The 11,795-nt window shown below is 40.0% G+C and overlaps 2 protein-coding genes across 3 annotated transcripts; one reads left to right on the forward strand and one right to left on the reverse strand.

Moving 5' to 3' along the window:
* Window positions 1-23: 23 nt before the first annotated feature.
* On the forward strand, window positions 24-1,350 carry gtpbp1 (GTP binding protein 1). 2 transcript variants are annotated; one of them, XM_024272182.2, is made up of 3 exons: window positions 25-206; window positions 397-447; window positions 579-1,350. In XM_024272182.2, exons 1-3 carry the CDS (start codon window positions 69-71, stop codon window positions 690-692), a joined length of 303 nt encoding a protein of 100 aa, XP_024127950.1. In that variant the 5' UTR covers window positions 25-68; the 3' UTR covers window positions 693-1,350. The 2 variants fall into 2 exon arrangements, 1 of the variants encoding a protein (XP_024127950.1); XR_002919261.2 differs by lacking the exon at window positions 397-447 and having other exon boundaries at window positions 24-206.
* Window positions 1,351-1,482: 132 nt separating this feature from the next.
* On the reverse strand, window positions 1,483-10,949 carry sgsm3 (small G protein signaling modulator 3). The gene is made up of 21 exons (XM_024272181.2): window positions 10,767-10,949; window positions 7,864-7,946; window positions 7,694-7,779; window positions 7,257-7,320; window positions 6,627-6,838; window positions 6,385-6,492; window positions 5,636-5,779; window positions 5,352-5,547; window positions 5,127-5,272; window positions 4,768-4,995; window positions 4,500-4,682; window positions 4,253-4,408; window positions 4,079-4,133; window positions 3,948-3,997; window positions 3,698-3,850; window positions 3,549-3,619; window positions 3,393-3,441; window positions 3,220-3,305; window positions 3,029-3,151; window positions 2,582-2,642; window positions 1,483-2,202 (listed from the first exon to the last, which is right to left on the reverse strand). Exons 2-21 carry the CDS (start codon window positions 7,868-7,870, stop codon window positions 2,119-2,121), a joined length of 2,262 nt encoding a protein of 753 aa, XP_024127949.1. The 5' UTR covers window positions 7,871-7,946; window positions 10,767-10,949; the 3' UTR covers window positions 1,483-2,118.
* Between the last annotated feature and the right edge of the window lie 846 nt (window positions 10,950-11,795).

Genomic DNA, 11,795 nt, shown 5'->3' on the forward strand with positions numbered 1-11,795 from the left:
CACTAAAAGACATCACAGGAAAATTCACAAATGTTTGACTTTTACAGCTTTTGCAGTCCACCAACAACATGCCATCAAACTCCAAACCCCCCCAAATCAAAATGCAGTCCACAAAAAAGACAGCAGCCCGAAAGGAGGACGGCACCGCGGCTACTGGCGACGAGGCGCCGACGATAGCACAGCCGTCAGGTTCCAGCACGGCACAGGTGAGTCAGTGAGCAGACTCTTTCAGAGTTACGCCCCTTAGACGCTTTCTACTAAGCTATAAATCACTTCCTTCCTTTTTGTCCTGATACTAACACCTCTACTGTTCTCCACTTTGATGCGCTATTGTTTAACTCCAAACTTTGTCACGTCACTCTTTCCCTCCTTTGCTTGCGTGGCTGGCTTACGCAGGGAGAGGGGGATGATGACCCTCAGATAAAAGAGGGCAACAAAGAGAACAAGGTAAAATATGATGATGTGAATGAGAGCTGCAGTGCAGGGATTAAAGTAAGAGGGCTGGTTTGATTTCTGGGGGGAAAAAAAGTGTTTTTTTTTTATTTGATTCCTAATCCTGATTTTTTTTTCTTCTGAAGCCAAAGTCCGGAGGCGGCGGGAGGAGAAGGGGAGGCCAAAGGCACAAGGGCAAAGGTCAGAACAGCAGCACCAACCCTGCAGCAGCTCCCTCCTCATCGGCAACAGGAAACTAATCTCCCATCATGCCCCGCTCTTTCCAGAAAGTCATTTCACAAACCGTTCATGAATGAGATGTTGGGAGCAGAGACGGTTTTACTCCCTGCCTTTAACATCACATCTTTGTGGATTTTCAGTTCAGCTGCCTTTGGTTTTGGTGATCACAGTTTCCTGTTAGGTGGGCCTCCCCCTGAAATTGAGCATTAATTTATTTTAGAAGTGAAAGAGTTTTGATTGGAAAGAGTGAAAATAGAAAATAAAAGGTCCAGAGACCTAAATGAGCAGCTATGAGTGAACCTCCCTCTTGCATTCCCCTGTAAACTGTGCAGATCACAAGTTCATGTAGCAGAAGGTGCACAAAGAGTTTAGATATTTGGAAAATATAAGCTACGGCATTTTATAGTTGTCAAGTTATTTATTTGGCATTCATGCAGAACACGTTGAAGTATTTGGGATCTTTCTACCAACTCCGATTCAATAGTCTGTGCAGCTTCATGCGTCACTTTGAAACCTGGATGTTTAAACGCAGCACACGCGTGGGTTTAGCGGTTGCTAATGATCATAATGCCGTGTGTTTCTCTAGTACTAATGCGTTAGGGCCTGTTGCCGTTTACATGTTGTGACATTTTGAAAATACTTTGCTGAGGGAAAAAGAATAAAGTCACTAAAACTTTTCCAAAGTGTAACTTCTTCACTTTTTAAAAATGTTTTTACTTAAAGTTTTATTTTTTGTTGTCGTTTCCTGTATTAATTTGAGTTGCCAAGTCCCATCCTTCACAGGTAAATACATAAATAAAAACAAGGATATGGTAGTTGTTTGTAACATGTATTTATACAACACAAAAATGATTCACTTTGTGTACATGATCTATTGTACAAGTATATTTTCCCTACCATTCAAAGGTAGCACACAGTTGTGAGTCACTATGGTAACATTACAGCACTGAAACATTCAATCCACTTGTAGACAGAGTTGTGTTCCTCTCAATAATAAGTTGAAGAGTGCTGTTCTCTGTACTCAACACTGAGGAGGAAATAGACTGAACACTTTTAGGGCGATCACCTCTAAATGTGCAAGAGAAGAGATGACAAAGTGCTGTGTACTGAAGGAATACTGTTGGAACACAGTAGTACACAATATTCTGCACTGCAGGAGTGTTTTATATATACATTTCTATAAATATGTTTTCATCTTGTAGTGGAGCTTTGAGTGTAGGGTGTGAATAAAAATAAACTTTGCCGTAGATATGCTGTAGGTTTTGCTTCGGCACTTCTGAAGAATCAGCTGGACTTTATAAGAGTCAGGAGTGGGCGTTTCCATGCCGACAGCAGGAGGATTTAGTGTCCAAGTGTCCTGGTTTGTCTTTTTAGTCAGCTTCCAAAAAGACAAACGTGAGCAGGACCGCAGCAGAGAGGAGTGTACGACCACATGTAGTGTTTTGTTTAACCGTCTATGTCCCAGCTAAACAGGTGATGCTTCACCAGCATGTCCTGCACGCCTTCCTTCAGCGGTTTCTGCTCCTTCTCCTGGAAACGGCAAACATGGAAAAGTTAGGAACTGTTTTCATAGGGAAATCTTAAAGGGAAAGTTTGGCCTTTTGACCAAACAAGTTTATCAAGGAAAATGTGAAGCATTAACAGAGAACACAGATGAATTTGAAGAAAAACACATTTTTTAAAACAGAAAATTAAATGTCAATCGCAATGTTACATCACAACATCATATGATGAAAACAAGAATAAAGTTTGTGCAAAACCAGATAAGATTATTTTTACATAATCAAAAAGTTAAACCAAGAACAATATTTTTTTTAAATGAATAATTTCATCAATCATTAGAAAACATTGATTCAAGTTGTCAGTAGCAGGTTCCTGTAAGATTCTTGTGATGATGTCATTCAATTACCTCTTTCTTCTCAGGAAGCTCACAATCTTGAGAAAGACTGAATGCAAACTTTGATAGGACCCTGCAGAACAAATGTGAACAGTATTAATGCTCATCTTTTTTAGTCTGATTATATCACAATAACAACTTTTAAGTCCATTCATTTAAGGCACTAGTTTTGAATAAACAGTGTTTGATAAAATCAATGTTGCCGTTGCAGACTCACAAAAAGGTTCAGTCTTAAATATACAGTTGATTTAATGCTTCCTCTAAACAAAGTGTTCAACAGGAAAAAATGTGAAAAAAATGCAACACTGATGAGAGAAATACTGTCAAACTGCATCAGAATGAATGGAAAGTTGGAAAAATAAAATTCTGCAAATACAGACAAAAATGCAAAAGCATCAACATTTTGTAATGATCAGATGTATTTTCCAGGGAACCTCTTTGCTGTAACCTGCTGAATACCTTAGCTCACACTTGATCTGCACCCATCCAGGACTGCGAAGGAACGACCACGGATGATACCACTTTTCTACAGCCGCCATGCTGGAGCACAGAACCTCCAACCATAAGTGCAGCACCTGCTCACTGAAGACACACATGTAAACATGCAGAAGTCTGACGACTATAAAACATGGACAGGTTCGAAAACTCACTTCAGGCCGACGCAGATAAGAGACCTAAACTTGACGTCCATCTGAGCATGTGCGGAGTCGTGGCTCATGTTGACGGACTGCACTGCCTGAAAGTGGAAGACAGACGTTGGGGTCACTTCACTGCACCGTTACACTCAAACGTTTACTTACAGTGATTATATACATCTACTCACTCTGTATAACAGCTCCTCTGGAGTAAGCACTTTCCCATCTTCATCTAGCCTAATAAATGTCAAAGACAAACACTTGTTACGTCTAATACTGAACCATTTATGGGAGAAAAAAAAATGATTTCCAATAAAGACTGAGGTCTACTTTACATGATTTACCTGTAGGTTTTACAGAGAACCAGTCTGGAGTAGACAGAGTTAAAGTCTCTCTCAACCTCTCTACTGGCAGCCTGACAAAAGACAACAGTAACAATATTACATTTTAATTCAACATAAACCGCGTAGGATTAACATGAATAAATACTGACCTCCTCTATAAACAGCCATGGATGACAGGGTCCACCCAGAATGGAAGGTTTTTTCAGTCCGTGCAGAAAGATGGCCTTCAGAGCGGGACACAGAGTGCCCCTCACCAGGTCCGTCACCGCCTCAGTGACAGAGTCGTCACCTGCGAGAGAGTACTGGAGACACGGAGCAACATCAACTCCTGCAGGGCTGTGAGTCGGGCAGTAAGACCACAGCGTGTAGCCTGAAGGTCAGGAGAAACTGCACTTGTACCTCTTTGCTTCTTTCATCGAGGATCTCCACAAACTTTGCTGGAAACCAACCTGCACAAAAAAACAGTGTTCATAATAATAATAATGATAATATGGTTGAATATGCTGTTATTTGTAATCAGGAGCACACACCTCTGAGACCATTGAGCTCACCGACCCAGCAGTGTTCATCTTTTTGTGAGATGATCTAAGAAAGGAACAGGAACGGTTTAGTGTCACCAACAATATTTTCTTTATGACCATCTTAATGTAGCTACTATACAGCAGCGACAGGTCGCTGCATTGTTCAGCTCCAAGTCAACTCACCGTGATGATGTCATTCTTTCTGAAGCCCAGTTCATCGTCATCATGGCGCTCAAAGTCCAGCAGCGCCTTGGCCCGTCTCCGCCGGTTACGGGACACCACGAGAAAGGTTTCGTGGTCTCGCTGGTGGCTCTCCATGGAATAATCTGGTGTGAGTTCCTGGAGTAAAAGGAAGAACGATTTAGGGATTTTGGTGGGTAGTTTGGTGGATTGGTCGGCTCACTCATCACATCAGGATGCATGGACTCACAGCGCTGGAGTGACGTGGGTCCAAACAGTGGAAATGCTCTGCAGTGCGAGTGATGGCCTCCCGGAGGGAAGCCACCAACTTGGTCTGTTTAATGTTCTTTGATTTCAGGGCTTCCGCCTCGTCCTGGCCAAATAACAGAGAGGTGAGGGTGGATCTTCTGCGCAGGGACTGTCTCCTCACCACCTAAAAACAATCCACACGGGGGATTCATCTTACTTTTTCTGCCAAGAAAACAAGATTGGAGCACAAAAAATGCATCCCAACAGACCTTGTTGAGATTGAGTGTTGTGTTGTTTCCGTTGTTCAGCTGTGCCTGTTCGTTCAGGATGTATGCTAGGTGCTTATGTCGTTGAGCTTCTACCGTTTCCTGCGATAATCCTCCTGCTAGTCGCATAGCCTCTCCCAGAACACTCGCGCCGTCTCGTAGCTGACTCGGCAAGTCTGACAGAGTGTTAAAAATGGACGCAGAGTTCTCTGATGATACAAGTTCTTCCTCCTGGGGTGTAAAGACAATTTTTTTAGAAAAATAAAAAAAAATAAGTCCAATTTAGGTTGTTTAGCTGCAGCCGACTCCAACAGTTTATCACACGGTGAACTTTAAAGGCCGCTGGGGTTTAGTGGCTTTACCTTGATCTTTAGCATGCCAAGAGTGACCTGGAATAGAACCAGCGAGCCCTGATAGAAGAGGAGATCCCAGATCCTAAGGAGTAGACGGATGTCCACAACACTAGCAAATGATGTCAGGAACCAGTGAAGCGTGATCAGCGACAACTCTGGATTATGAGACAAAATATGGTTTGAGAAATAACAAACACACTCCTTACATTCAAAAACAAAATCTCTGACAGTTACCGATGTCGTGCTCCTGGAGGAGGTGGTCAAGAGACGGCAAGTACTGAACAATCAGCTGGCGAAGAACCCGCTGGTCTGTTTGGACTCCTAGCAGAGTTGAGGAGAAGTAGGATGGAGGGAGGAGGTCTTCGATCAGAGCGCACATCATCCACAGAGCATCTTCCTCCTCCAGAAAGAGGAGCAGGCAGGAGATCACCTGGAATGAAGAAACAAGATAAAAATGAAGAGAGAATGAAAACAAACAATAGTGTGAAGATCTGCATGCAGTGCTGGTGCAGTCCTACCATGCCGGTCCCCTGACAGTACCCGATGTCTGGGTAGAGCCACGCCAGGCTCCGCAGGAGCCGTCTCAACCTCGGCACTCCTACACTGTTCAGACTGTTGAAGCAGGCGTTGGTCGGCATCGTCCGTAACAAGTCCTTCTCTATCTAAAAGAGAGGATATTCAAGAAAACAGAATGTTAGAAGACTTGTTTATCACAGGAGTTACTTTGAAAATAATTCACGAAATCCACAAAGTAGAACTATAGATGTTTTCAGGCAGTAAAAGTCCTCCTTGTACACTTTATATAGATTTCTCAGGCATAAATGAACATTTCTCTTTTCTCTCTTGTTTAAATTCTCAAAGTTCAAACCATCGTAGAAAAATCAGTCCAGCAAAGATCAGATTGCAATTGATTTATGCAAATGAGGCACACTGAATGTATTCTGTAGAGGAGACAACATGAAACAGACTGACTGCTTGATAAGGTCAACAGCCAATCAGAATGCAGAACACAGTGTGCTGTAAAACAAACGCAAGTGAAAATGCGCTGAAAGAAAATCTGCAACATAGTGAGCAACACTCTAGTGCAAACGCCACACTGACCATCAATAAAACCTCAAATCTCAGCCTAACTATCTCAATTGGATGCAGCGTGGCATTCGTTACTTTGAAAAGGCTAAGCTCAACTCAGGCTTTACTTTGAACTTTATAATAAGTTAATGAGTGTTAAAATTCATTTATAGAAGTTACAAAGAGTTGGAGATTGTACCTGTTTGGATGTACTGCTGTCATCATTAGAGCTATTCTTGACTATTTCTTTGTAGGAGATCTCTGAAGTCCTTTTCTTCTGCAGCGCTCCAGACAGACGCATCCACAGCTAAGAGAGAGAACATCTCCACGTTATTAAACACAAAATTATTCAATCTAAGCAGCCGTAGTGTCTCCTTTCCAACAATCGCTGTAAAAATACATGCTGCTCACAGCTTAGAGCTGTGGGTCAAGTTTACCCACCTGTGGCCTCATGCTGTGAGGAATCCCACCAAGAACCAGGGAGCGCAGGCGCTCCGAGCGGGGAAGAACGGGATCAATCAGATCCCAGGTCAGGTCACCCACCGTGTGGTTGTGGGTGAACTCCAGGTGGGCTTGCCAGCGCAGTCGCTGCTGGGGGTCTTCACGCTGTGGGGAACCCTCAGAGCCCAGGCAAGACTGGAGCTCCCCGTCGTCTGAGAGGGAAAAAACATCTGTTGTATTAAGCATTTTATAATAAGAGAAGATGTTAGAATGAGTTATAGAAGATAAATAAACTAGAACGATAGAGATGAACTTGTTCTAAAGTACACACAACTTTTGGAATGTCACTGTTGACAAAACAGCTAATTTAAAATGGGAGAAGCTTTTTCTTTGAAATAAAAATAAAAGCAGTAGTTAATTAAACAACATCAGTAAAAAAACCTGTGCTAAAACCTATTTCCATCCAATAGCAATTCAAAAACGTCTGAAAAACTTTTTAGGTTGCACTAACTTGATTGGTGCACATAATAGCCTTTTTTTTTATCTGGACACAAGGATGTCATTCTCCTCGATTCATGATCTTCACTGATACATAATCTAATAAGTGGGATCAAATAGGAGCACACATACTTTCAGTGTTGACTTTGAAGCCAAACTCATCGTATTGAACCTCAGGCTGGTCTTTGGGGTCTTTCTGTGGAGACAGAGACAGATTTATTTTTGGATCAACTGAAAAGAATACATCTTAACATGGCTAAAGACAAAAAAACACAGAAATTCTGCAACATTTTGTGGTCTTAAAAGCAGCAGTGAAAAAGAGAAATTTGCAGCATGACAAATATTTTAGTCGATATAGTATCACATATTTGCAATAAAATTCCGTGGGAAATATAAGAACATTTCCTCAGATTTTATTCTGCTTCAAATTCGATTCAAAGATTCAAGTTGCTCAATACAAAAATTGCAACTGATCAGTCATGTGTTTTATTTTCAGACACTGAGGCTTTAAACATTTGATCAGGGATGTTTTACAGCTTGCTAAAGATATGCAAAAGTTGATTTCTTACCTGATGGTATTTGGCCAAAATATCCTGAGGCCACATGCTTGGAGTGAGAGCAGAGAACGGCCCCCCAGGAGCTGGTGTATATGTACCTAAAGGGGGCAAGAGAAGCAGAAAACATTTCAGTCTGTAGAAATCACTTCGGTTGAAACTAAACAGGCAAAACAAATCCTTACCAGACATATCTTTAAGGAGTGGATGTCTTTGATGCGGATAAACTACAGTCACGCTGAAGAAAGCACGTCAACTGAAAACCACACTGTAGAGGAAACAAAGAGAGTGAAAGTAAATTGTCAGACTGCTTTGACAGCAAACAGACTAAACAATATAAAGTTTCCTAAATGTTTTTGGAGGAGTAAAAAGAGCTTTTATCCCTGCAATCTGCTTCTCTCCCACTCCTAAAACGTTTCTTCAAAGATATAAATGTCTTCAGGCATCTTCTCCCTGACAACTGCACTGATTTTATTTCAGTTTTGGATAACTTACCTCTCTAGCAGAACAAAAATCCACAAGAAACGAACACACCACTTCATTTATGCAGCAGAGCTCACAGATCCAGGAGCTCCAGATTATTTTAATGAGCTGAGAGGATGAAATAAAGAATATCAAGAGACAAAAGCCCTCTGTGACTCTTCTCTAATGACCAGAAGCTAATCCTCTAACTTCATCAATGTTTATGCCTGTATAAACTATTTTTAGAGAAAACATGTCTTCTCAATTTTGTGTTACAAAACAGTCAAATGACTCATGACTTCAAATCCACAACAAAGAGCCCACTCATTACACATTATTTGTTTACTGGACAGCACTCTAGTTAATGAGAATACACTTTATTTTGATGTGAAGCCGTTTTACGCCCACAATTTGGAAATAAAAAGCTTCACTTGAAAAGTTAGGAGCACACAAATGATCAAAACAAAAGGCGATAAAAGTCTGCATGAAATTCGAGTATTGACAGCATAAACAGCAAAACACACAAGTAGCTACAACAAAAGAACAACTGGCGTTTAGAAGAAGAGGCTCACCGGCGTGAAAACATCCTGCCAAAGTGACTCACTCCAGCAGCAGGCTTCCCGTTTTGAAGAGGGATTTAGGAATTATGAAGGAGAAATCAATTTGAGGTCGGGAGGATGGCCAAGTGCTTTCAGAGACGCTCTGCATGAAACTCGGGGGAGTGCTGAGATGTTAAAGCTACGCCCCTGCACAAACCTAAACGCTTTAATCACTCGCCAAATAAAAAAAAAAAGCATCAACAAAACCATCCTTTAAGCTGTTGCTCTTATTGATCGCGTAGTGAAAAAAAATAACCAGTTAATCTCAAACAATTGATCCTGATTAAGCTCCCACTTGGATTTTTTTTAGGTATCTGAAAATAAAAAAAAAATGCTGTTTAACTTTGCTACCTTTAACCTTTTTTAAAAAAAAAATTATTATAGATGTAGGTTTAAGTCCCATTCCATTCCTCTTTTGTTGTACTGAAAAGCATTCTTAGTGTTAATTTAAATTATGAATGCCATTTCTTGAAAAAAACAAAAACTTGTTTTCCAGGACTGTTTCTGCAAATCGGGCAGTAATTAATTAGAAATTCACCTTTGAGTTGTTGGTCCCCCCTACTTCCCATCATCCATCTGCCCCTCACAACCCCAATCTAACATAAGTGGTGCATCAAATAATGGAGAGCAATATTGGAGCTCTCCAGCCGTACAGTTTTTAGCCAGATACCAGCTCATTGAACATGGATCTAGTCGAGTACAAGTGGATACATCAGAATGGAGCGGAGCAGGGAGCTTGTGGCTTGCCGTAGTAGCTTCTACGTCACAGATGCATGCCATTTCCAACAGCATTTTTGCGCCTGCTCCCGATACACATTTATTTTGAAAAAATACTCAAAAGTGCAATATTAGGCTCCATTTTCTTAATATATGTCCCCCATTAGGAGAAATATACCATAAGAGCATGTTAAAAACAGAAAACAGAAGTGGGTCTTTCATTAAAAAAAACTAAAAAAGTGAATTTATTTCAAGTCACTTACACATCATCATTTCTTCCTTAAATTCAGAAATGCATAACATTTTATATTATTACTTTTGTTCACTTTAACTTAATAAATAACATGTGTTTTTTATGTTTTAGAGTAACATTAACACATCCAGTGGGAGCAATATTCATCATGTAGCTAAAACTGCAAAGAAAGAAGCTGGAGCAAACAGTTTCTAGAATGGTTGACAAGAATCAAGAACAAATCAAACAGTAACATGATATCAACTATATTCAACACATTTCTCTTAAGCATATTCACTTTTTAGATTGTGCATTCAGGCCAAAGTACTGACTAAAGTGTGGATAAACTGAAGCATTTTAACATCTAACCACAGGTACTTCTGCATTTGACACCTCCTGTTTGCACATGAGGTCAACACCCTGCTGCACCAACAGTAGCAACATCCTGCTTTAAAGGCGGGTCAACAGCATGCCACGCACAAACTCTTCAAGGAAAAATCAAGACTTGTTGTGCCCCCCTGGGAGCCATGGCAACAGGACTTCTGTCTTCCACTGCACCACCTCCAGTTAGTTCCTGGCAATTACCACAATAGTGGTGACTCATTTCTGTCTCGGAACACAAACACGCATCCATAGACGACCCCTTCATTAACTTTAAATATAAAAATGCAATAAAACTATGGAACATTGCATCCTTGCAAGGAAGCAAAAACTTAATGGGAAGAAAGTAGATCCTCGTGACAACAAGAAGCTTTTACTAAATGGAAAAAACAAGATATGATGTGCTATATGACCAGGTTTTATGTATACTTTTTTTGTAAATAAAGCAAGGAATTCAACAGCTGTTAAGGTTGGGGCACGTCTGACAACAGAATGCATAAAAACATTTGTTTGATAGCTTAATTTTAATTAACTACGGGTCCAGTAAAAATGATAGAATGGAAACGCAATTACACCGGCAAACAGCTTCCAATTGAAAAAGCACCATAATGAGTTAGCTTCTCTATATAGTGCTACATTTAGCTCTAAGCTAACACTTCCCCACAGCGGTTTGATACTGTCTGCTCGCATAACTTACCGTGACATTATTATAGTAAAAACACGAAGATAAGGTCTGTGGTGAACGCTCTTGCAGTCGCCGAATACGTAAATCTCATTTTTTTTTTCCCGATATCCCTCGCGTCCAATTGATAATTTCTCTACGTTGTACACCTGCTACAGAAGACGTGTCACTTCGACGTATTCATACGCCACCAAAGGTTTTCCTCATTCCTTTTCAAGCTTTGAAAAGTAGTTCCACATCCCGGAACTACGTGCCCTGATAACATATTCTTCCGCAAGGAATATGTGACGCAGACGCTTGACGTGGACGGACTTGTTCCATTCATTCTTATCGAGCGGCACCCAGCTCACTGCCAGTAAAGGCTGGCACGACTGACGCTATTCACTTACACAAAATATTGTGTTGATAAGTTTCTTTATGAATTATCAGAAACATATTTCTGACTTATTTAGTGGCATATATAACGTAAAAATGCTTAAATTTGCTTATTTGTTTTTTTCCTTTTCTTTTTTTTTGTAAAACCTTTATTTAAAAACATAGATGCTAACAGTTCAAGTCAAACATTGATATAATTTGACTACAAAGGCTGCGTTTTAATTGAATGAATGAACAAAAAATTGTCAACATTTAAATATTAAAGTAAATTAAAAAAGTCATGGTTGTAGCTTAGCTCTCTGGTTAAAAGGATGCTAACACTATTTTTGCTTGGTTTTAATACAGTTTTTTTGCGTTGTGTTAAAGTATTTTTTTAGGTGAAACAATATTATATGTGCATTTATTTTGGAGAAAACAATATGTTCAATTAATTTTAATTAAATTTACATCTATGAATAAATGCTATCTATCTATCTATCTATCTATCTATCTATCTATCTATCTATCTATCTATCTATATATATATATATATATATATATATATATTAGAGCTGTCAGGCGATTAAAATTTTTAATTGCGATTAATTGCATTTTGTCCATAGTTAACTCGCGATTAATTGCAAATTAATATGTAGCCTTTTTTAAGAAAAGCATGTGTGCTTTGTGGAA

Source organism: Oryzias melastigma, linkage group LG8 (assembly GCF_002922805.2).
Source record: "Oryzias melastigma strain HK-1 linkage group LG8, ASM292280v2, whole genome shotgun sequence".
In the NCBI taxonomy this organism is placed as follows: domain Eukaryota; kingdom Metazoa; phylum Chordata; class Actinopteri; order Beloniformes; family Adrianichthyidae; genus Oryzias; species Oryzias melastigma.